This window comes from Pagrus pagrus (assembly GCF_965226575.1).
Source record: "Pagrus pagrus genome assembly, chromosome: 9".
In the NCBI taxonomy this organism is placed as follows: Eukaryota; Metazoa; Chordata; class Actinopteri; order Spariformes; family Sparidae; genus Pagrus; species Pagrus pagrus.
In genome coordinates this window covers 6,042,960-6,069,083 of record NC_140193.1, presented here as the reverse complement: position 1 = coordinate 6,069,083, position 26,124 = coordinate 6,042,960, and the positions used below count along the sequence as shown (strand labels likewise).

At 42.2% G+C, this 26,124-nt stretch overlaps 2 protein-coding genes across 2 annotated transcripts; both read left to right on the top strand.

Moving 5' to 3' along the window:
• Positions 1–522: 522 nt before the first annotated feature.
• On the top strand, positions 523–13,030 carry LOC311262992 (protein FAM171B-like). The gene is made up of 8 exons (XM_084362777.1): positions 523–853; positions 7,550–7,783; positions 8,649–8,741; positions 8,836–8,994; positions 10,179–10,349; positions 10,510–10,626; positions 10,786–10,909; positions 11,822–13,030. The coding sequence occupies exons 1-8, from the start codon at positions 667–669 to the stop codon at positions 12,660–12,662; spliced, it is 1,926 nt and encodes a 641-aa protein (XP_084218903.1). The 5' UTR covers positions 523–666; the 3' UTR covers positions 12,663–13,030.
• A 1,120-nt stretch (positions 13,031–14,150) lies between these two features.
• Positions 14,151–17,788, top strand: LOC311262460 (uncharacterized protein). Its single transcript, XM_084361844.1, has 6 exons — positions 14,151–14,289; positions 14,583–14,616; positions 15,270–15,395; positions 15,951–16,118; positions 16,235–16,266; positions 17,359–17,788. The coding sequence occupies exons 2-6, from the start codon at positions 14,595–14,597 to the stop codon at positions 17,644–17,646; spliced, it is 636 nt and encodes a 211-aa protein (XP_084217970.1). The 5' UTR covers positions 14,151–14,289; positions 14,583–14,594; the 3' UTR covers positions 17,647–17,788.
• Positions 17,789–26,124: the final 8,336 nt, after the last annotated feature.

Here is a 26,124-nt window from a genome sequence, read left to right as displayed (position 1 = left end):
ATTCACTTATGGAAAAACTTTGTATTATTCCCTCATTAATATTGTAAACATTAAAATTAACTACATATTGCTCCTTTAAGTTATTGCTACTTACATGTTGTGTTATAATAATAATAATAATAATAATAATATACTTTATTTATATGACACTTTTCAAAATAAGTGCTCAAGCAGAAAATAAAAAAAAACAGTATTAAATAGAATAAAAACAGTCCAATCAAGTAGAGAATAAAAAAATAAATATATAAAGATAAAATAAATTAAAGTCAATTAAAATTAGTCTTCATCAACAATCTGAGTAACTTTTTACACTGAAAGTACATTTAGCTGATAATGCTCTTTAAAAAACTTTATATGGTTGTACTTTTACTTCAAATAATACAAAAAAAAGACAAGTAAAAGTATTTATTTGTGTCATATTTAATGTTTTATAGATAGATAGAGCAGATAAATAGAGCAGGGGATTACAGGGGAGGAGTTTAGTGTGCGTGTGTGTGCTGACGGACAGCGGGGCAGTCTGGATGATGATGATGATGATGATGATGATGATGGTGGTGGTGAGGATGATGATGGTGGCAGTGCTGTGGCCGTCTCTCCTCCCTCTCAGGCTGTAGATGGAAACTGGAGCAGAAAAGTGACGCGGATCATCAACTCAGAGGAAAAGTCATGCGGCTTCTCTGCTGCGTGTTGTCTGCGCTGGTTCTGATTTCATGCGCGGACGGGAACGGAGAGTCCACTCTCCCGAACCGACACTCTGTGCATACCAACGACGGGAACTTTTCACAGCGGGATCACGTGAAGCAGGAGTCCTTTCAGCCCCGACAACAACAAGTGCTGCAGGCTCCACTGTCAGGTCTGTTCTGAGCTTCACATTTAAAACCTGCAGTCAAACTTACAAGTTGTGTGTTTGATATGTTGCAGAATAAACAACATGAAGCTTTAAAAATAAGATGTGTTGCATCCTCTCCATCAGATTATGGATGTCCTCATTCTGCAGGCCCACAGACCATCTGTATCAGGATTTACAGGCAAATCTACTGATCTGTTCATGAGTAATAAGTGGTGCTGGTGTGGGAGCTCATCATGATCCTCCATCTGTCTCTTTCTGCTGCATCACCGCCACCAAAGGCAGCCTTGTATGTCCATGTGCATTAGTTACAGTATCACAACAATGTATGAGTATTTAAGTGACCAGAGTTGACTAAAATATCCTTAAAAGGCACAGTTCACCCCAAAATCAAAAACATTTTGATATTTTTCGTCTGTTTCGGTGTGACTTGCTGAATTTCGGAGATGTCGGCCGTCCTGATGTCTGCGGCCGCTCGATTATAGAGGAGCCAGAAGGAGCTATTTGTAAGATATAGCCAGAAAAAGCCTTAAAAAAAGATCTAACATTATCAATATAAGGAGAAACAACAGTTTTGTACATCTCTGTACTGTGTTGCAGAGATTTCTACTAAAGTAAGCATGCTAACCAGCTAGTTAGTTAGCCTGTCCTGTCCTCTAATAAAGTCTTTCTACCGCCTGTAGTTGCAGCTAGGTGATGTAAAAACGATGAGCTTGCGACTGGATCTAATAAGAAAGTAACATGATCTCAAAAAAATGTCAAGAAAGAGGAGAACCAAGAAAAATACTGTAAACTGTCTGAATTCAGCTTCACGCTCTCTTTTACTGAACTAAGATGAGATAAATTGCCTCGTTAACTCAATGTAAAAAACACTTCGATGTTCAAATGACGACGAGGAAATTTTAAGTGTTTATGAAATGATCTCATGATTCCTCTGATGATTATAAATGACCTGGATTGGTCTGAATAAATCCTCAATTTACAGAGTAGGATGTAAAAATATTATAGCGTTACAGCCAGTTTTCGCTGCTGATGCCAGACTCTCTCTTGGCCGTCTGCTGCTCCATGCCTCACGTGTCCTCTAACTCCAGAGTCATAGTCCTGGACAGACCCGCTGTAAATCACCTCTGTCAGGTCAAGTTCGGTCCCTGTCTGGTGTTCAGTGGGAGGCTGGTTGACTTAGCCATGGTGGCCTGCCCCATCGTTGCCTTGTGGGCAGACTCCCATCAGCTAAAAGGGCTACTTAGCTCCACAGCTAACTGAGGTACTTGCTAACGGCAGGTAGTAATGTGAGCAACAACATGTGAGCAGTCATGCTGCTCCCTATTGTCCTGGAGCTAACTTCAAATTCTGGCCATTTCTTAACAAATTACACCTTTAATGTACTTATTTTTACCCAAGCCATGTTTTCCAAAACCTAACCAGGTGTTTTTTTTGCCTAAACTTAACCAAAGTGTTACCAAACTTTGTATCATGTTGTCAGGTACCATGTAACATTACAGCTTAATCGGTGAGGACGCCATCGATGTTTACATCCTGTGATGTCGCGACCACAAGCCTTTCATTTATAAGTAGCTACTGTAGGTAGTTCCTACATGAAACTTCTCACAACAAGATCCGTGGATTTTCTTGAGTAACCAGGTCGATGATTTCTGGAAAGAAACATGGCTGTTGAGCTTTTCAAATGTATTATTTTGGCGCTTTGAGCACCAGAAAGCCATTTAGCTCCATTATATTCGAGAGAGGGCAGACTCTCTCTGGAGGCTGATATTTCGAAAACTTCACACCAATAATCCAGATGGATAAACAGCACTGCAGATAAGGGGAGAAATTAGATTTGGGGAGTTTGGATTGGACTGTCAGTGGGATATCCCTCGCTCTATATTCATTCAGACCTTGCCTTTACATTACAGCAGACTCGCTCCTCTTTTACAGCTTCTTCATTTTCTTTTTGTCCTGCTGGCTATTTTAATTATATGCTGCTGCTGCTGCCTCTGTCTCTGAAGTACTTCTCTCTCCACTCGTCATGACATGAGCTCCTTGTTTACAGCAGAGCAGTCGGACGGGAGCTGAAAGAGGGGATTTGTGGCCCCCGTCCACTTATCAACTGCTTCATGACTAATTCATGCTGCTGTAGGAGTACATTACCATCCGTCATCACATGATCTGCGTTGTCGACTGAAATGCTTGGAAATGTACCCAAGCATGCTGTTGTCTCCAGCACCACCCCCAACCCTCCCCTGCCGGCCTGTGTAGTGTCCTGCCAAACCATCTCCTCTTGGCCTTCCTGTCCTTTCAGAACAGAGTAAACTCTCAGGGGAATGATCGCCCTCTCTCCTCTTCTAAATCTCAGATATACAAATGTAAGAATAAACACCTCCTCTCTTGAACAGATGGTCAGCTCGCCCATGCATCTTTATTATTGTCCTTTCATAATGGGCAACAGATTTAGAGATTTAATCCCAGGGGGAGGATTTGTAATTATTAGACAACAGGACTGGTGGTTTTGGGGGGACATTAAGTCCTCAACCAGCTCCACCCTAAGCACCTTTATTGTTTCACTTCAATCTGATATTGCTGAGTCGTGCCCAAAGCCGGTTTGGCCCACATATCAAAGGGTGCACTTGTTTTTTTCCGCCAACCGTGGAATGTTTGGCCTAATTCCAGCACACAAACAAGCATTTTGTGGAGAGGGTGGGGGGGTCGCCAGAGATAAGTCCCTGTTGGACCATCTGTTTGTGTTTGCCGCCTGGTGGTCTCACGGAAATGGCCAGTCAACATGTTACTGCTCCTCCCTGTGGATGTTGATTTTTGCTTCCAATAATATAACATGTCACTCTAATATATACAGTCTTTGTTTTCTTTGGCAAAATCTAGGCACCTTGAAATCAGAAAGGGATTTGATTGTGATATAATTATTGGTGCATCTTGATCCCTTAAAATGTTTTATTTCAATATATGACCATTTTTTTCACTGAGTTACTGCTAGCTACTCTTAAAACATAGTGTATCTGTAATAATCCATAATCATAAAAAGATGATGTCATCTTTGTAACACGTTGTTGTGACGTCACCAAGAAATTCAGCTCCAATTTATGTATTTAATGTTGCTACGATGTTAAATGACGACTTTAATGCATTTCTAAGTGGTGCAAACTGGTGTGTACGATTACACAACTGGGGACGAACCTCGATTTGACTAACTTTTTAATAAACAGGCGTACACCAAGGCTAAGTAGCCTAGCTTAGAACGTAAAACAAGATTTACATGTTCTACCCTGCAGATGCAGGTATTTGTGTCACCGACAACATGGTACCTGAAAGTACAATGAGAAAGGAGCTTGCATACGTGATGTTATATAAATTGAGGCACTAAAGCTATTTGGTTAGGGTTAGGAAAAGATAACTTTGGGTGGACTTCCGCACAGAAACTTGGTTACGTTAACTCACAAAAACATCTACCTGGTTGGGTTAAGGGACAAAAACTACCTGGTTGGGTTTTGGCACAGAAGGAATTTAGTTTCGGTTGAGGGAAAGATTGTGGTTTTCGTTAAAATAATTAAGTAGTGAGCAAGGAACAAGGGACTGGTTGGGATAGATGGGTGGATAACTCCCAACATCTTCACACGAGAGGACGGTGGTTGGCTTCCTGTGTGGAGAAAAGCTAGCCTTACTCAAACCACAATTTATTTCCTACTATTGTCAGAGGAAACAGAAATACAAAGCTACCATGTGCTGAACCAATCCCATTGCGATATGGAATAACGGGATATGGGATAATGTGTTGTGACCCTGGAACACGACCACATTTTACAATCCAGTTGGTTCTGCTAGAACGTTCAGCCCGGTCCTGTTACAGGCATTGACAGGCAAGACAAAGACTTGGGTTTTAAATGTCTGATTACTGACTTTTTCTGCATTGAGACGTCTTTCAAGACAGAATCACGATGCATCTTAGAATCGATTTTTCCCCGACTCTTACTGGAAATGTCTTACACATGGTATATACATGTATTTGAGTTAGTCCACAGTGTGCTTCTTTGTGTTGGACACCAGGGCTATCATGCCTCTATAATAACAGTATTTCAGTCGCATCACACACACACACAACATGGGATCTCTTTCTCATCTGCCCCAGTGGCCTCAGACGGCCCATTTCAATCCACTTCATAAACCTCTTTGTGGCGTGCTTCACTTCGCCAAATGGGAAGATTATAGTAATCTGGCACGAAACACCTCCACTTCAGATGTAGTGACCCCCTTCTGTTCTGTTTGGCCACGAAGGCAGAGCACACATAAAGTGGAGGCTGCCTCTCCCGAAAAACAAGCATCCTCTTGTCCATCTGCACTGGTGTATGTGTCCCAGCGGGTCGACACTAGAACTGCCAAATGTAGATGTTTGTTTCATATTATGGCTGGAAATGCAGGCACTCCTGGCAGCTCCGGGCATTCGCCTGCTTCTGTTCAAAGCGAATTGTTCAGTGGGAACGATACGGGATGATCTGGTTATCTGGTTTTGGCTGTTGCCGAAATATTGTGAAAGCTGGTGGCATAAGGCGCGGCTTCATGAGTGTTCAGTAAAGCTTTGGCAGATCTTTTTGTAGCAGCAGGATTATGAGCAATCAGACCAGCAGAACACCAACCACTACTGTTGTGTTGTGAATTGTCCCCATTAGAGGGAGATGCTTACAACATTTAACTGCTGAGATTGCTGCTACAGCGATATTGCAGCATTTACTTACCAATAAAAAGTGCAATAAGGACCGTTTTTATGGCCTCCTAACACAAAATAACTATTCTCTACTGTAACTGTGGAGAGTTGATGATGATGGCTGCTGAGATTTATGGCTCCTGAAACTCACTCTCTGGCCCAGACTGCATCAGCACAGCTCGGAGGACAATATTTATAGCAGGGCAGTAGGTGAAGGAAGATACCTTGGCAGTGATCAGTGCTGGCAGGGTTTCGCAGCTGCACACAGTACTCTTTGTACTGAGCAGTTTCTTTGAAGCATTGTTCAGTGGCTCCATCACTAGTTGATATGGGGCTCCTGGTCTCAGATATTGCAGCTGGTGTGTGCATTTTCTAGTTTAATGCAATGCCACCTTCACAGCTGTCCACAGCAAAATGTTTATACACTTTTACCACAAAGACTGCTGCTAAACTTCACAATTTAAAGCTGCATTAATGGATTTTTTGGCGACATGGGCTTATAAAAAGAAGCTGTACATACAACATTGGCATATGAGCAACTTGTTAAGTTGTTATGGTGGACATGTTTCTGACCAGTGGACACATCTAAGACGAATAATCACTCTAGTTTTAGCTCTCGCTTTGGTTGAAATAAAAGGCACACAATAAAAGGTTGTCAAGGACGGGGGCACAGGTGTGAAACTGCAGATGAACTGACAAAGAGTGGGAGAAAAACAGAGACTTAAATACACTGAAGCTAATTAACAAGTGAAACGCAGGTGAGTCAGAAAAAAAGGTGAGAGAGAGACAAAGACAGCATTTCTTTATTTGTGTGTATCCAAAAACACATGTCCAAAGAATGGTCCTCAAACAGGAATAATACCTGATATTCTTAGTATGTTGATCAGAAAATGCTACGTTCGGTACACGGCCTAATTTGGAAGATGGAAACCAAAAATGCCATTTACACACTCCGTATCAAATTCATAGTAATAGTTTGCAAATAAAGGACGCCCGTGAAGACGGACTAATGAGTGGATGAGTCTCCATGTTCGGCATGATGACGTTTAGCGTCCCCGACAACCTCTGTAGTCTCATTTAGCTGCTTGTTAGCAACTGCCGTTTTTAAAGGCACATAAACGCTCAAACGCAGCGGATTCTGATGTATTTAATGTCGTAGAACAAAACGTGAAAATATCTTAAACTTGTTACCACCACAGACCTTTGTTCAGGCATCTAACTGAAAACCGAGTGATTCGATGCAAAGATGCTAACTTATCTCCTGGTTTTGGCGCTCTATTAGTGTGCATGTAAGCGTAGTCATTGTCATTTGATCATTGTTAATATAAAACTATCGATTAACGCAGCTTTAATGTCGAGTGTGCCCCTCACTTGGCATTGAACATCGGTAGGGAGTGCTCATCTGCATGACCACCATTTATTCATATGGGAAATTAATGATCCATGACTGAGCAGTCCTGCATTGTTATGCCACACTATACCTCTGAGAAATAAAGTGTTGTTGTCATGAACTTAACATGGGGTGTTGGTGCACAGTGTGAAAGCAGCTAATTGAGTTAGTGGATGAAGTGTCACATTGTCAGTCGGCCCTGAATGAGATCCTCATGGAGCTACTTGGAAACACGTAATGATCAGTGCCCCCTCATAAGACTCACATTATTGGAAATATGTACTGTACTTAGCCGTCTGCATGCTGATGTAGCACAATGTCGTCTTCAACGCATGCTTTGCTGAACTAATTGGCCAGTTTTACCATTTTGTATTTGTGTCCACCTCTTTAAAATCTCCCAGGATTAATTGATTGATATCCTCGGGGGGATTCAGCAAATTACTTTTCCTGTTGTTGTCGTCAGTGAGGTCCCGTCTGGGTTAATTGGAAATGAGGCCAACTCCATCCATTTTGCAATGTTTGAGACTGTTAAGTTAAGTTAAGACAAGACCTTCACTTGTATTGACTTTCATGCTCAACTGATCACCCATCTTTTTTCCAGGTTCTGCCTTTAACCTAAAGGTCCAGGTCGACGACGTCCTGACTCGTCAGCAGCTTAGCCAGGCAGCGGTGGAGGTCTACGTCAACTACACCAGGATCAACACAGCTCTTACTGGGGAGGACGGCAGCGTTTTGCTCCATGTGCCTCACCAAACTGGGATGCCGATCGCAATCGTGGCCAGCAAGGATGGCTACATCTGCACACTGCTACCTTGTAAAACTGACAGAACGCCGAGTAAGATATTTAATCAGGGTCTCCGCAGGTTGTCGACAGAGTCCCAGACTTACTTAGTACGTATACCTGGAGGCTTTTATGGAGGCCTAACTCTCATTTTGTCTTTATTTCCCAAAAGCACATTCGAATCAAAGCAGAACACTCCAGCACCGTCTCCTCTTCACTTGCAATCCAGAAAATATCACAACAAAAAAAAGGCACATTTAAAAGCGAGACTGACATAAATGCAACCTTAAAATTTGGACTTTTTAATGTTTAAAATTCAGATTATTTGGATTTTAGACTTTTTAAGGCTTTTATAAGGATTAATGTGGACATTTATCTGAATCACAGCAGATAATAAGCTTAATCAAATGGATAAAATTTAATCAAATCATCGGCGCTCATGATCAAAACTCAGTAAATATGTGGAGCTTTGTATGGTTGAAAGTTTTCCACACAGAAGCAGAAGTGCTCGACTTCATTCTGGAGCTTCTTTCTCTTTTTGTCAGCTCAAAAAAATCTGTTGCTCAAATAATCATTGACACATTCAAAGCCGTGTGAGGATAGATAACAGTTAATTATTTTATTTTTTATCAGGACACTTCAAATGATGTCGTGTAAAAACAAAATTACAGAAAGCACTGAGCTTCATATACTTGAGTAATATTCAAACCTTTCTGATCATAATTGCAGGGCCACATTTTGCTCCACCCGACTGCATTTGACACCTAATTACACGCTGACGCTGAATCTTCAACAATTGTTTTTGAAGTTAAAACTCAGGAAAGAAAGTGAATTCCTCCATTACTGTAGAAAACAGTTCATTTTTAAATGGAGCACTCAATGGTGCATCTTTCCCCTTTTTCTCTTATCTGTGCTGCAGTATTTTCATCCGTCACCATGTCCCTGCTGGGTCTGACTCAGGGTAACATCTGGCTCTTTGAGGACTCTGTCCTGATCACTGGCAAAACATCTGGTACTGTAAATATTGTTGATTATATTAGCCAACTAGCATATTTTATGAACATATTTTTCCAGCTGTTATTTGTCGTGTCTTCTCTAATTTGTAGACGCCTCGTCGCGGCCCGTCGTCCAGTTTCCTAAGAGCCTGCTGAACCTGACAGACGGCAGTAACGTCACCTCTGTTAAAGCGTACCTGACCGTTCCCAAGCTCCCATCAGAGGAGGACAACTATCCGAACACGCTGGGCATCATGAGCCGAAAATCAGGTAGAGGTCAACTTTGAAATTGAGACTGAAATGAAGCACTACAGGTGGAAGAAGTACTAAGCAGCACAATGTAACTTCTGCAGAAAAATAGTTAATTGTTGAGTCTCACACCCGGGTTGTAAAATAGTAATGCGTTGTGTTGGTGGTTTGGGTCTGACGGCACCAAAGTAGCAGCATGAGACTCAACAATCAGCTGTCTTCCTCCAGAAGCTACACTGTGTTGCTTTAAGTACAAAGTCTCAGTATTTCTCCTGCCTCTGCAATCTGTAGTGCTTTGCTTCAGTAAAAAAGAGTGGCTGTACACTGTAGAATTACTCTGTTACAAGCAAGTCATGCATTTAATTTTTAATAGTTTAGCAGTATTTTTACTTAAACAGTATTAATGTAAAATAAAGTACACAAAGAGTATCGTCTAGACCAGAGTCTTGAGAGAACTTTTGTTGCGAATTGGTGACATACAAATAATATCTGACTTATTAAAATACAATTTGAGTACGAAAACTAAAACTTCTTATAATGCACAATGGTATTTTTTTTAGAATAATTATATTATGATTAAAATGATTGATTCATTATTCTGTTCATCACTTCAGTGTTGAAGCTGGTAAACTCTATATACTTTATCTACAGGGTAGTAGGTGAATTTCTCCTAGGTGACCAAGTTCATTGTAATCTGTAATATTACATCATAATTTATTTGTTGATTTATTAAACTAAAGACACCAGTAACTAAGTTTTTAAATGTCGGGCAATAAAAAGTACAACGTTTGCCTCTGAACTGTTCGAGTAGAAGTGTGAATAAGCAGAGAATATAAATACTGTAGTGAACTCAAGGAGAGTATTTGAGTAAATGTACTTAGTTACTTTCCACCACATTTGCATTCAATTGTAGGGTCAAGGTAAGAAAAGTTAAAACGTCAGTGTGTGTGAGATGAGATTGTTTCTCCTGTGGCTCCATCTAGTGGTAGAAAAGAGAAGGACAACACACAAGCTGCACTAGTTTCAAATGAGAATGTCTTAATTTCTCCCAAAGGAACAAACATTTGCCCTCTGACACGTTAAAACTGATTTAATCTGTAACAATGTCAAGCTGGGACCATTTAGCTGAAGTGTGAACATTTGAGGTCAACTGAATGAGTCCAGTCGACATAATCTCCTGAGCACAACCTCTTCTCTGTGTCAAGGCTACGTCAGTGTGGAGTTGAGTCCGGTGGCGGCCGTCAGCGTGAAGCTTTTCTCAGGAGACACTGAGTTGCATGTGAGCGGGCCCGTACAGATCAGCCTGAGCCTCCCTGACAGCTGTGGACTCCGGGCTTCCAACGTTGTTCCAGCTTGGTTCTTCAACCGGACGACTGGTGAGGAAAAAGTCGCAGTCATGCAAACAAAAAACATCTAGTCTGTTTGGATCGTAGAAGAATCAGGAGAGAGAGAGAGATTTTATTCTCAACTTTGGGGCATTTCTTGGCAAACTTGTTGGACAGAGATTGAAAACGGTATTTGTTTTGGCTGCTGTAGGTGGGTGGATGAGAAAGGGTCTGGGGTCGGTGGTGTCATCAGAAGGGAAACTCGTGTGGACGTTCACAGCTCCTCACCTCGGTTACTGGATAGCAGCGCCTCTGTCTTCAACCAGAGGTAAGTGCTCACTCTAAAGATGTTAAAATACTGTGAATAAGATGCAGCGCTCTGTATTTTTAATGCCAGAGTGTTTTGCATACAAAAAGCACCTTGCTCATCTTTTATTGCTTATGTTTATAAATCATCCGACGTCTTCTGACTTTCTTTACACGTTAGGTTTCTTTGGACTTGACATCCCCGTTGACTTCATCTTGCAGCATTCGTCTCTGCTGATGCTAATCCTCGGAGGAATGCTTGTAATTGTCACCTGTCTTCTGGTTGCGTTACTGTGTAATCGCAGGTAACAGACGCCTTCATCTCATACATATATGTTATAAATTGTGGGAGTGTTACAGATTATCAGATTCTGTTTTATTTATGTTTTGAACAGCTTCACTCGAAGCTCGGAATAACTTTTTAAGATGCAATTTCTGGTTTTGTCACAATTACAAATGTCGTCCCAGCTCAAATCAACCATGTATACCTTTGTTTACCTTTTAAGGTGATCATATACTCTTATGGGCTGTAACTAAGGGTTGTAGTTCCTACCTACCAATAACTGTAGCACAGTTTATAATTTCAGGAACATGTTAGTAGTGATTTGAGAGGAGCAGCTAGAAACTGTTGGAAGAGTCAGACACTTTCAAAACATACTTGACAGGTGATTGGACGAACCATGTGTCAATCATTGTTAATCAGCTAATCAGATCAACAGTAGGAGAGTGTTAACTCTTACTGAAGCCAGTCTAGAGAAGAGCGGAAACATGTTTTCCATTGAGAAAAGCCTTCAGTGCCGTTCTTTTCTCTTCTTTCAATAAAGAAATACTCTCCAGTTCGGATGTAACAGATGCTATAGCAGGTATGCTAACTTCTTGAGGGGCGGCCATTGTTGTTTTTAAATGAGTCACCTAAACCACACCTGTAGCTGCCATCTCTAGCTGCTAGTAGTTCCTCAAAGGACACTGATAGCTTTGTCACATCTCAAGGTCACTTTTGTGTCGAATCCAGGCCGACTAAAGGTGCGATGTATAGGAGTATTTTATTATCTTTTAATGGTACATTTATATCAGTAAACCACCAAGAAGTCAAAAGCAAATGTATTTTGTCTGATTATTTTTAACAGGATGAGCTTTTTAGACAAAAGTATGAACCGCCACACTCGGTTTCATTATCCTGTCACTTATTAAGTCAAATGTTCTTGTCTTGCTTGCAGACGTGAAACTCGAGGAAAGAAGATCCTCCCTGTGATGAGAAGAGACCAAACCACCTCCACCTGTGATGAAGAAGAGGATGGAGAAAGGGAAAGGGGGGATAATCTGCACGACGTGATAGCCAACCCCAACGCCATGGCCATTACGATGGACTGCAACGACCTGGAGCTCAATGATCTGAATGGTTTTGATAAAGCGACGCAGCAGATCAGAGTTCCAGCCTCTCTGACCGACAGTTTGTTTTTCTACAACCAGCCTGTCGCCATCCTTCACGCTCCAGCGTTCTTCCATCTGGAGGAGCAGCCAGATGAACCCCAGTGGAGCAGGTCGGCCACTCTTCCCCGCACCGGGGCGACAAACGGCGCCGCCGCCGAGAGCAAAGACGGCTTCACCCAGACTGCGCCAAAAGGCTCCTCTGCCAGCCAGAGCCAGGCAGAGGAAACTGAGGACCAGCTGGGGGTTTTAGAGGCAGCAGCGTCCTCAAAGACATCCAGGGGTCACTTCAGCCTCCCGGAGTCGGCTTCGGTCCCAGGAACTTTAAATAACATCCGGGGCGGCAGACACTCTGTGCACACCCTGGCAGAACTTTCTAGAATCCCGTCACTTCAGCCTCCTCGGGCCTGGTTTGTGTCGCTGGAGGGGAAACCTGCGGCGGAGATCCATTACGCCGTGTCGGAGCAGCAGCGGAGACGGAGGCCGGTGGAGAGTCGAGAGACGAGCCTGGACTCGGGAGTGGATATGAGCGAACTGAACCAGACGCCTGGAAGGAGGGCGGTGACGCTGGAGCGCAACGCCACGTTTGTTAAAAGCTCATCCAGCAGTAAAGACACACCTCCACAGTGACGACGCAACAGTCCTCTGAGTCTGTGGACCATCAGCACCAGTTCTGTCTGTGACAAATAACTTCATTATATACATATTAATGTTAAAGTGCCAATCCGGACAGTTTCAACAGGAGCGTGTGGACGTTACATCTGAACTCTGTCTCTTCCTGTCTGTCTCACTGGTGGTTTATTCAGAGGTCATCACCTCATTATAAACAGTCATTAACTGTTGTCCCCTCAGTATTAACAGGCGGACTATCATGGCGAACTTAACATGACTGATATTTTTGTATTTAACAGTGTAGTTTGACTTGTTTGTGCATGTTTTTGTGAATATTATCATGAAGTGAATCATTTCATTATATTTTAATTAAAAACTGGACCTTTGTCGTGAGTGTTTCTGTAGCTGACTGAACATGAGACACAGTATGAGACTGTTGTCTCCTCCTCCACTTATCCTCCTCCTTTCCCTCCTCGTCCTTCTCCTGCCATTTCTTTTCATCCTCCTCCTCCCTCTTACCCCCTTTCCTCCGCCCTCTTCTTCCCTTTCCTCCGCCCTCCTCCTTCTTCCTCCCTCTTCTGCTTGTCCTCCTCCTCTGTCTCCTCCTTCTTCCTCTCCTACCACCTCAACTCATCCTCCTCCTCCCGCTTCTCTTCATCTTCTTCACCACTTCCTCCTCCTCCTCCTCCTCCTCCTCATTTGTTTATCATATTTTTCCTGCAACACTTTTGGTGGGAGAAGTATTCAGATCTTTAAGTACTGCAGTCTAAAAATACTCGTTATGAGTACAAATCTCACTTCAGTAAAAGTACAAAGGTATTACTATTAGCAGCGAAAAGTACTTGATGTACCAAAAGTAAAAGTATTCATAATGCAGGGTGGCCCACAGTTGTGTCTCTCTGGTGGAGCCGCTGAAAGTCAGGCTGAGTGTGGCTGTGAGGCAGAACCCGCCCAACAGGCTGGCTAAGGTACCAGACAGGAAGCAGCAGCAGATGGATGTTTGCATGATGCAAACACAAAAGCAGGCGTGGTACATATACTGAGTGTGTGTGTGTGTGTGTGTGTGTGTGAGGCTGGAGTAAATATACTGAGTGTGTGTGTGTGTGTGTGTGTGTGTGTGTGTGTGTGTGAGGCTGGAGTACATATACTGAGTGTGTGTGTGTGTGTGTGTGTGTGTGTGTGTGAGGCTGGAGTAAATATACTGAGTGTGTGTGTGTGTGTGTGTGTGTGTGAGGCTGGAGTATATACATACTGAGTATGTGTGTGCAGAAGTACACAGCATCTTAAAATGGAAATGCTCAAGTACAACTTTGAGGTGGCCTACTTGAGTAAATGTACTTAGTTACATTCCGTCGCTGCCTTTATGCCTGATCAGACGCCAACTTGAACATGTGAGCTACAATACTGTGAACTGAAACTATGTAGCATGGCATGTCTTAACCTGGCAGCGTGCCCGTCAGATCGGGGTGAAGAAGGGGGAAGTGCGCGCATCCGGTGCGTTAATAGTAATCTGTCAGTGAGAGAGTGAGGACGCGGCCACGGAGCAGCGAGCTTTTACTTACTTCCTATTATTTAATTTTAGTCCTTTAATCCATTTTTAAACCTGCTTTTTAGTGCAACACCCGCAGCTGACGACCCGACAAAGGTAGGCTGTGTGTGTGTGTGTGTGTGTGTGTGTGTGTGACCTCTGTCATACAGAGACTCTCCAGATGTGCGTCAGGGGAAAGTGGACATTTCTGCGTAAACTTTTGGATGATCACGTTAAAGTGTCGAGTTACTGTAGTAAGTTTTTCTGACTTTGCCGACTGAACACGTCACATTTCCCTGGTAGTAAATCCTCTGTATCCAAAGTGCAGGCGTGTAATAACCATGAACTTTGGAAACTATATCACACTTTCGCTTTAGTACATTAGAGCAATATTATCTTTCTCATTGCAGATCACGGACAAGATGTCTGACGGACTTCCACCAGGTGAGCTGTAGATTCATCCTCAATCAGTGCTGGAAGATTTATGAATGCATGACTGCTTAGGGCAGGGGTGCCCAAAGGTTTTACCTCAGGGGGGGCCAAACTGAAACTAAATGGTGGGATGCAAAATGGTCATTTTATCTCACAAAAAGTTGATTATAATATATAGAGGCGAGTCATGTGAAATGAGGGCGGATGTTGGCCTGCGGGCCCTACTTTGGGCAGCCTCGCCCTATAGGTAGAAAGAGTGTCACTGAAATGTGTTGGGAACAAAAAAGGCTCAGATGAAAAAATATATTTATCAAATTGGTCTTAAACTAATGAGATTTCAGACGTCAGAGTAAATAATAACACGGCAGATTCAAATTCATTTAATCTCTTCTGGTTAATATTTTCTTGGTACGATCTTTTTGTTTGGGTTTTATTTTTTTTAACAAATTGTGCCTTTAAAAGGTGCAATATACTACTTTTTTTAAAGCGTAGTACCCTGAACAGCCGTGGGTCGAACATTATCTCCCGTGATAATGAGTTTAGTTTGATTTGCTTTCTTGAGTTATTTTTGTCGTTATCACGAGATAATATCATCCTCATATTCAAGACACAGATTGCGATCAAAGTTTCTGATTAGTTTTGATGATTGTGATCATGATTTACAGGGTCATCCCGGCCAAAAGGGTTTGCTGACGATGGCAGTGTTTTGACCGCCAGAGAAATAAATATTCGAAAAGCGAACACACCCATGAACTTCGCAGCAGCGGTCAATCGGGGAAGTCATCCATCCGGTGAGTATGAAACGAAAGTTATGAAATAAACTGACGTGGAGCTGTCCTCCTTTCAAAAGTGAAACCTGTTGTACATCAGTGTTTCGATTTGAGCCTGCTGAAATCAGAATCAGAATACTTTATTAATCCCCGGGGGGAAATTGTTTTTGTTACAGATGCTAGTAGTAAAGCTATAGTAAAGTAGACAGTAAAATGAAGTAATGAAATAAGATAGAGGCGGCTCTGTCCCTTCTTGTAAAGGACTGTTTATGGTCGATGAACACCCCCAGATATTTGTAGTGTTCCACGATGTCCACGTTATGCCCCAGGATGGAAACTGGGGTCACTGGTGTCCTGGTTCTCCTCAGATCCACCACCAGCTCTTTGGTCTTTGTTGTGTTGAGCTGCAGGTGGTTCAGGTCACACCATGTGACGAAGTTGTCCACCACAGCCCTGTATTCAGCCTCCTCACCCTTGCTGATACAGCCAACGACAGCAGAGTCATCAGAAAACTTCTGAAGACGGCAAAAGTTTTCTGTAACCACACCGTGTGATTGTTGTTTTTTTCTCGTTCAGGAAACGCGTGTCAACAGGTTCTCGATGCGGATTACATCGCAACTGGTGGCAGCGTAGTCAATGTCGACAAGATAACTTGCGACACTGTTGACGGTGATATGAATTTCTCAGTGACGGTGACATCACATCAAGTACCACAAGTACCACAAGTACCACAAGTACCAGCAGGTAACGTTCAGCAAACATCTTCATGGAGATCTGTCAGATATTTGTACAATAGTAACTACATGTGTGTGAGTGTGTTTGGGAGAATTCAGCAAATCTGAACGCTGCTGTCTTCACAGGGGCTGAAGGCGGGACGCTGCCTTCCTCTGAGGTACAGCACGCACACACACACACACACACGCACACACACACACACACACACACACACACACACACACACACACAGCTTTCTTTACAGGTTTACAGTTCACTTCCTCCTTTAGGTTGCACATACATCAGCAAACAGAAACATTGCTGTACATTAGTTTCTGTCTGTAGCACGCACATTGAGATATTTCCTGTGCGGTCACACCTTCCGTCAGAGTCGACTTTAGTTAAGTGTAACTGCTCCTCGGATGAGTTTGCAGCCATTACATTTTTACATTTACATTTAGGGCATTTAGCAGATGCTTTTGTCCAAAGCGACTTACAATAAGTACATTTGTCACAAGAAAGAAACCACAACACATCACCGTCAACAAAGTAGAAGAAACTATTTTCAACAATTTTCAAGCCCTCATCTGAGCAAAGTAGCTGCTATTTATCAAGGATACCTTAAGTACATAAGTGCTATGATGTAAGTGCTAAGGGTAAGAACAAACAAGTGCTTTTAGTCTGAACAAGTGAGTCTTGAGTCTTTTGCGGAAGATGGCGAGTGACTCTGCTGTCCTGACATTGGTCTGGCCACGATGAGGTGGTTGGTTCAATCCCGTGCTCCTCCTCTCCTAACATCCTTGATTAAACAATAATGAAGCCCAAACTGCTGCCAGTATTAAGTGTATGGGAAAAAATAAAATAGATTTTGCACAACAGCATCTGTCAAATGAATGTCAGTCACAAGTAGGTCTACATACGCAGCAGACAGGCGGATGTGTTTCAAGGATGAAGAGCCTCGAGTCCTAGCACCTTTCAGCATCTGACTTTTTGCACAGAGCTGCTACTGATCTGAAAGACATCTGCTAAACCGAGCTGAACCTTCTGTGTCTGCTTCTGCCGTTACAGGCCGCAGGTAGCTGAAGCTTTTTACCAAGCAAACACAGTCTCACTCAGGCAGACATTGACACAAGCTCCACATGCATGTCTACAACCTGCATGCTGGAAAAGAAGAATGGTGTCGAACATTTCCCAAAAGCAAACGACCGATTTCATACAAAAAAAACCTCCCTGATGCATCGTGATAAACAAAACCTCCTGTGTCTTCCAGGACCCTGCTGTGAAGATGATCCGCAAACACAAGGTGGAGCTCATCAGCCATCTGATGACGGATCACTCCTTCATCCTGCAGCACGTGCACGCCGAAGATATCCTCCCAGACAGACAGTATAAGAATATAAAGAGTATCTCACAGCCGGAGGAAAGTGTTACTCAACTGATCGATGACGTGATTGTCAGAGGTGAAGATTACTGCTCTCGTTTTCTTGACATTCTCAAAAAGCCCGATGTTCTGAGCACATATCCACAGCTCAGGGGTATCATGTCAAAGTGGCGCTGAGCAGCAGTGAAAGCAGTGCATGAGCTGTGAATTGCAATGAGATTGGGAAATTATAAATCATAGGCTAAATCTGCGTACAGAAACGATATATTTTTGTATTGTCTGTATTTTTCTAATCAGAATATTCAATAAAATGTTTTAAAACGCAGGCTCTTCTGTTTTTTATGATGCACAGCAAACGGATCACACCCAGTTGTGTTTGTAACAGTTGGAGGTTAGTGTTACTGTACTTGTGTTACTGAAAACGAAGCAAGGTTCCAGCGGTCTTGCCCCTGGAAAACTTGAGATTCAAGGACTGTGTTTCCTGCATTTTGACGAAATTTAAAAATGAAAATAACAGAATACAAACAACGCAGAATAATTAGCTCTCTGTTGAAACTTGCGTAAATCTGTGGCATGAAGTAAAACCCACTGCACGAAATCTTGGTGTTCAATTTGACTCCGAGCTCACATTCATCCCTCAGGTCATCGAACCGGTCCAGCTCTGTTTCTACCGACTAAGATCCATTTCAAGAATCAAACGCATGCTCTCATCCCCCGACCTGGAAAAAGTCATTCATGCATTCATCTTTTCCCGACTAGATTACAGCAACTCCCTTCTCTCCGGTATATATAAGATTTTACTGATCACTTTTAAAGCACTCTTGGGTCTGGCTCTGACTTATATAGCAGCCATTTTAATTCCTCACGAGCCAGCGTGCAGCCTCAGATCCTCGGGCAGGGCCCTCCTAACCACCCCGAAGTCGATGCTAAAAACAAAAGGTGATGGTGCCTTCGCCGTCTACCTTTTGAGTTTATTATATTACTTTATTTGTTTTGTTTATTTGATCTATTTTAATGATTCCATTTCCTTATTTTGCTTATTTTCATTTTTTTTCATAATTTCTGTTCTTCAGTTATTTGTTTCTAATTGTTTAGCTATAAATGCCATTTATTTCCTTTGTCCTTTGCAGTTTTACACTAATGTGTTTGTTTTACTTCCTTCTGCTTTGTTTATTATTATTATTATTATTATTATTATATAACTTTTTCATGTTTTGCCCTTTAGAGAGTCTGTACACGCCACTGGATTGTGTTCCTCAGCCCCTCGGTGGGGGTTGATGTGGTGCGACCCCTGTGATTGACAAAAAATTCAACATGGCAGATTTTTACAGCCCTTTTTCTTTAAAACTTTACGGAAGAAAGAGGGATTCTTCTCTCCAGTGCGTCTGAAATTAGTTAAAATATTCGTTCTCCTCCCAGTATCTCTGTCTGTCTCTCACTCACCGGGGAGGACGAGGTGCATATGTACAGTGAACTGCACACTGTAGTGCCAGAAACAGGTCATAATAACAACAAAGGTGGAAAAGTTTGAAAAAATTCATATGAATTGGGAGAAACACAGGAGAAAAGAGTCTTCCGGAAAAACAGTGAGGGTTGGCAAGTAGTCAATGTATATCTGCAATGATGGGAAAATATAAGTCCAGGTTATGAAAGACTGGGCGCCTCATATATTATCAGTCATTGGGTGGATTCTCCTGCACGAACACACTGAAGCACATCATGTAGCTCAAAGCCGGCGGCTGCACATCATCTTCCAGGCCACTAGAGGTCACAATTGTACAAGCTTGGTTTTTGCCCTGGTAATGAAATGTGTTTTTAACCATTTGAGTTGAAATCCTAATTCATCCAAGTAGCTTTACATAACAGGCTTTTGAATTCTAGGTCTGTCTATGGGGACAGTAGCGTATATATAATGCAATACATGCAGGTTTTAACTGCACACATTCAAAGAGCTAATGCATACTGCTGCTCACTTGATCAGATCTTCACATAAAACATTTAATGTTGAATCAAGTACTCAAAAGTCAATCAAGTAAAGATATTGTGTTAAAATATTACCATGAGTAGTACTTGAGTAAAAAAAATACAAGTAAAAGTAAATTATATGTATATTTAAATGTATATATTGTTTTCTACACGTTGAGAGATTATTGATCTGGCCGATTATTACATGCAATATTCAGAATTTTTCTGATTACTGGAATCAGTGTTTAAAAATGTGATATTGCTCTGATGCAGCCTGTAATCTGCAAAGTAACTAGTAACTAAAGTCATCAAATAAATGTAGTGGAGTACAAGTACAAATATTTGCCTCCAAAATGAGGTGGAGTGGAAGTACGAGGTAGCAGAAAATGGAAGTACTCTAAAAGTACCACAAAATTGTACTTGAGTAAATGTACTTAGTTACATTCCATCACTGGCACCACGGTACCTCTCTGTGCTGCGTTAACCTTTAATTGATACAAGATCAGGGTGTGAAGGGTTTCAGCCAATCAGCTCATTGTATTCTCAGTGGACGGACGTTCACTGTTGGATCACACCCAACTGCTTCTGCTCTACATCCTGACACAGAAATACTGACAAGTGAATATGAACATTTTGACTTACTTACTCCCCCCTCCCCTCCCCTCCCCTCCCCTCCTCTCTGCCCTGGAAAGAGGCCTTGAGCGCCTGGCTTTGGCCCAAGCAGCTCTGGATGTGTGGAGTAAGAGTGCAGAGGGACGGCGGCTGGAGGATCTGCTCGGAGTGGAAACAGTTTGACGCACTTGGTGGATCATAAAACAGCAGCGGGATTAGCGCTGGCCTACGGGGGACAGTGAATGACAAACGCATGCAGACACCTCATCTGAACTGTTTACCGTGTTTCTCCAGCATTTTTATGAGGCGAAAGCAACCGAATGTGCACGAGTTGTTGGGGGGACTGTCAGAATCACACGACAAAGTGTTTTTTTAGTCTATTGACATGATTCCTGCAGCAAAGAGATTTACAGTAAAGCACATTTGGCATGTTTTTTTCTTTCCTTTCACAGTAATAAAATAATGCTCCATTGATTTAGCTTTGCACTCCTGTAATTCTGCCAGACTCATGATGGACATAGTCCAACCAGAGTAACAGCAGCTCAAGGATACGGTCTGTTGATTCCACACGTTCTTCCCCTTCCATAACCTGGTGCCTACATTACCCATAATGCCACTTGAACTTCAACAATTTGGGCAGAGCTGTGGGTAGCTAGCTTCAGACTGGTCGCTTCACTTCTTTCTTATGCTGCATTCAGGTGCTCCTCAGATGGTCCCATTACCCGACTTCAGGAGTTGTTTCTCCGACTTCGGTGTGTTCACGTGTGTCACGTCAGAATGTGCAAGAAACATGAAGGCCAAAAATGTTTTGCATTTTTATCGCGCAGGGCGTTTAAACAACACGTTGACAGCTGTTTCCAGTATCTGAGTGACAAGGAAGAGCAAAGGAAACGATACAGTGACTCAGCAATACATGACTTTGGGTTTCTTACCATCAACCCAATGTTTTCTTTCCTCCGCCATGTTTCAGCGTCACATGACGTCAACTCGGCAACTCGTGTCCCAAAATGTTCTCAGACTTTCCGAGTGGTTGTTCCGACTCTAGAGGGCGTTCACGTGAATTTTCCAGGCTGGAAAAACAATTTTCCGACAGTTTCGGCAGCAGATGAACTCCACGCGTTTTTTTTTTTTTCTAATTTCAAACTTGTAGTCTTCAGCCCCAACAGACACTGACTCAAGTGACATCACTTGAGGCGATTAGTCAGACTTTACACAGCTTTCTCTGGTGCCACGAACGTCTCCACCCAACATTCTTCATTCATTTCTGGGCACTACACGTATCACATGAAAATCACATATGAGCTGAACATTTTCACATTTTTTGTGGATGTGGATTAGATTTTTCACACACAAACTCTCATGAAATTCAACATTTTGACTCATTTTCTCAAGTGATTGGCTTTGTTTTTCACACATTCATAAAAATTCCACATATGAAATTTACATTTGCACATGAATTTAATGTTATTGTTGTGACACGATTAACATTTTTTCATCTGGATTTTAAATTTCCTCACGTCTGGTCACCTTATCACATGATTTACGTGATGACGTACTGTTGAACAGCTGGAATCTACTATTTTCAATCGTCAAATAACATCAGTTAAAAATAATAAAACACTGCGTCACACAGTTCAGTGTACTGCTGACCGAGCGCTGGTGTATCGGTGCCACCGAGCATCAGAATACATTATCGTGCCCTATTGTTCTACTTTTCCTTGCCGTCCCTACATGGGGGACATTTTTCACATGCCATTACACTGCCAAGCTTTCGAAACGTGAACCCCCCCCGCCAGGCCAGACAGCGAACGCAACACGGCCGGCGGTGAAAAAAAGGGGGGTATCTGTTACACAGACGAGAGGCCGGCTCAACGGTGTTTGTTTTAACAGCAGGCTATTAGCAGGCATGCTTTTCTTTCTCGTGTTTACAAAGGTTTCCAATCATGTCCAGAAATCCTCCTCATTAGTCAAGATACACGGTGGGATCCTAAATTGATTCAGGCTGTAGAAGACAGAGGAGCAAAGGCCTGGAGGTTACAAGCCATCTTCATGTAAATGTAAAACCTCGCTGTGATCTTGTTAAGTCGACTGTTGTTCAAGTTGTTGTTTCAAGTGTCACTCAACGATCAATCTGACTTGAAAATGTATTTGTCAGCCAGAGAAATCCTTTATTTTCAGCATTAGTATCAGTATTGTCCATTTTCCCTTTCCTGTCTGTCATACTCAATCCCAAACCAACTCCTTCCCGCTGGAGAAGCAAATCTTTTAAAAGTAAGTCCCGTATATATATTTTCAAATTGAAAAGGGATGCACTCGTCTCCAAAAACACCCCCCTCTGCACATGCACACACACACACAAAGCACACCAGTCCTCCAGCTGTGCCCAAAATAGCACCCGCTTGGCGTAAATGGGTTCAGATATAGCCTGGAGTTGAAAAGGGGACTGACATGGATACCCTGAGAGATTGTCAGGTCTCAAGTGTCATCTCACTTCCTTCATTTCGTTTGTCACACATACATATAAAGCTGCCGGCCACGTATAGGCTCTCGTCTTTCTGACATGTATAGAAACAGAAGTGGGTTTACATTTCAGCTCAGTCCTTCCTGAGAGACAAACGGAAGTGATGGGTTAGAAACCACCTTATATCTGTAAGAAAGCACGCACATGATTGGTTAATCAGGCCCTCATCTGTATCAGCTGTGTCTCTGCCTGCCTTCACTTTTTACCAGCAACTTCTTATTGAAACTAAAGCGTTTTTTTTAAAAGATATTAAACTATAAAGTGACCTTAAAAAATATTACAGTAGCCCACATTTTATGCAGTAGATAAAGCTAATTAGGCATAATAGTGTAATACATTGAATACTTGATGCAGTTGGCTCAGCTCAACATGTGATAAGGGGGTTTGGGGTCAAGACGCAGGAATCTGAGGTCACCGTCTCCAAGACAGTACAGTCTGTACAGGAAGTCTGAAGCCTCTATTGGCCGAACACAAATAGAGGAAACAACCTGATAATGTCACAGTGACTGATTAAGAAAAATCACATGGAGAGTGAAACAGGAAACTGATCAGATTCGACTGATAATGAAAAGCACACTTAATATTAAAGACAGCAGTTTTAACAATATGCTGTATCTCTGTGTTATGAAATACCCTTGAACCCAGATTTGTTCCCTCAGGTTGTTTTCATACTGCAAGAAGACAACTAGTCACCACAATGCAAAATAAGCTTCACATTACAGAAATGAAGAAGAAATAAGGAGGAATCACACGTTGCCAGAGATCTTCCCCGGTTCAGCTCTGAGATGAAAATCTTTAACTAGGCGTTAGCAAAGTAAAAGACCAACTGAGCCGAGGGCCGACTACAGTGGAGCTCATATTATTCTCATGCGGTTGCGATAGTTACTGTCGGTTACTGTATACGACTTGAAATCTGAAAGGGATGAACTCACTCTCAGTGGGGACTCCCCCTTTAATGCAAGTGAGATTTTTTTTTCTGGTTATCTCTCCTGTGTTTATGATTTACAATCTGCTGAAAAAAAAGAAGTTTTGCAAGGATAAACTTTCAAAGTGCCTGCATTTGTTTTTGTCCATCTGTGAAGACTTTTTTTCAGGAGAATACAACATTTTAATATGTGAAACTGAGTAAAATTTTACTTTTTTCACAAGACTTTTTTTCCCTTGTGTGGACCCGAGTGAATTTTTTATTTTCAGTAGAATTTTTTTTAAATTGATGTGAGGAACCGAGTGAAATAAATAACATTTCTGTGTGTTGAGCTTATAGACTACAGCTAATGGCTCTTATGGCTCTGGTGATGTCACTAAGGTAAAAGTTAAGGGATCCCCAAAGTTATTAGCAACAATTCATCCTCTGTAACATCTGCACCATATTTCATGCCGTCCATCCACAATCTCTCAGTGGCTCTGGAGGAAAGGTCAAGTCATCAGGATTCAGTCTCTGGGGACCATGAATGTCTGAACAAAATCATCTCACGGCCATCCGTCCGATAGTTGTTGAGGTATTTCAGACTGAAGCAAAGTAGCGGAGTGACCAACCGAACCCACGTTACCATCCGAGACAGCCGCTGCTGGCATGGCTGAACACTTGTACTACACGACAGAACATCCATTACAATTAAATATTTATGTAATTGCACAAACCCAGCTTCCTTTAGAGCTGATTTTCGACAGCTTGATTTCAAAAGACAAAGAGACTCTAATCTGCTGTGAGCTTATTGAATGTGGGACATGTGCTGTGCAGACGGGGCGGATCAAAGATGGCTGTTGACGGCTTCAGAGCCTCAAAAAACACCAAAATGATTTACGATTGTTGAATTTTTACAGCTGACTGAATTGAAAACAAATGCGATGGAGAGCCAGTGTCGCTTATAACGTTTCGCTGGAACTTATTTATTTGGCCTGTGGAGCAAATGCAGAGCAGCTGTGTCTCCTGCCGCTCCGGGTCCAATGTATGTCACAAGAACCGCTCGGTGAGGATACTGGGTCTCGCTCCGCCTGTGGTCTGTTGTGGTTAAACGCTCAGCAGACTTTGTGTTATGTGAGATTAGCTTTGATGATGAGGATGTTTTCTCGACATGAACTTGTTTTTCCCGTTCCGTTTCATTTCAGTCACACGTTTGACAGATGGTTGCAGATTTCTTCTACGTTTTTGTGTGTATTTAGCTTGATAGTGTTTGAAAGTAAGAGACAGATTCCACATTTTATTTCTGAATTAAAACACATCATTCTCAAATCTACACCCATGTGAAAATGTGACAGAAAGCTGACAATAAAACTGAATTTTGTGTCAGACCTTGTTGTTTTTCTGGACATGACTTTACCCTCTCGCTGCTCTCATAGCGTCATATTTTTGGACGCAGCAGTCGGCCCTCTTCTGCAAAAAAATGCTCAGATATGCTGCCTTATCATCACCAGACAGCAGACAGACAGTTAATGACTCGATGATGAACATAGTTAGCAGCTGAAGAGTCTGATACTTCCCTCAGGAGGTGGAAGAGACCATTAACCGAGCTGGAAGGAGGGAAACACAAACTCAGAATGAATGCAAATGTTGCTCTGCGTTATCTGAATGTGAAATTACGCAACAGTTTTGCCATAAAAACTCAAAAGTTTCAAGTAATTTATGCCAGACAGTAGGTTCCTCTGGTATAATTGCATCTTTCCTTTACACAAAGTTATTGATTGATTGATTGAGAACATGTAGAAAATTAAAAGCAAGTCAAGAATAATAAAATCAGCATAATAGATGTTGATAACATTAAGCCACTAAATGTGTCATTCCACCTCTTTACAACACTTGTCAGATTCAGTCATTCATACACTGATGGCAGAGGCTGCCAACTGCTCATCAGGAGCGATTTGGGGTTCAGTATCTTGCTCAAGGACACTTCAACATGCAGCTGTAGGATTTGAACCAGCGACCTTCCGATTGGTAGACGACCCACTCTGCCTCTTGAGCTACAGCCGCACCATGGTCTCTAATAACAGTCACGTCTCAAAGTGCACCAGATTGATGCATTTTACTTTAAAATGTGCAAAATTCAGAGGTCCACCCACCATGGTCTCACAAAATCCTGTGGGAAACACTGAGCATGCTGGGCGAATACTGTAGAAACTCAGCTGTTTTTACTTTTTTCCCACAGACTGGCAACTACGTGGACTCTCGATGCTGACGAAACACAGGTGTCACGTGACACCAGCGGCGGCTCACAAACCTTGTTAGAAGCTGAAACCAGCCGTCAGGATTCTTACACAAAGGTGAACAAAAACAATCGTTGTGGACCCAAGTAATATTTAAAAAAATGATTTGTCGAAATAAAATGTTATCAATATGACCGTTAACACAATTTACATGTTGGAAAAGGTGCAGGAAGAAGTATTCACTTATTTCATCCTGTCCCCTCTCCGCTAGTGTAAGTGACTCATAATCATTATGATATTCCCTTTTAACATGATTCACCAACTTCCTTCCTTGGTTAAAAAAACATATTCCCTGTGAGAGAGGTGAGTCTGGAGTCATGGGAAATGTTACTGTATACGCATGCATCATAAGCTGT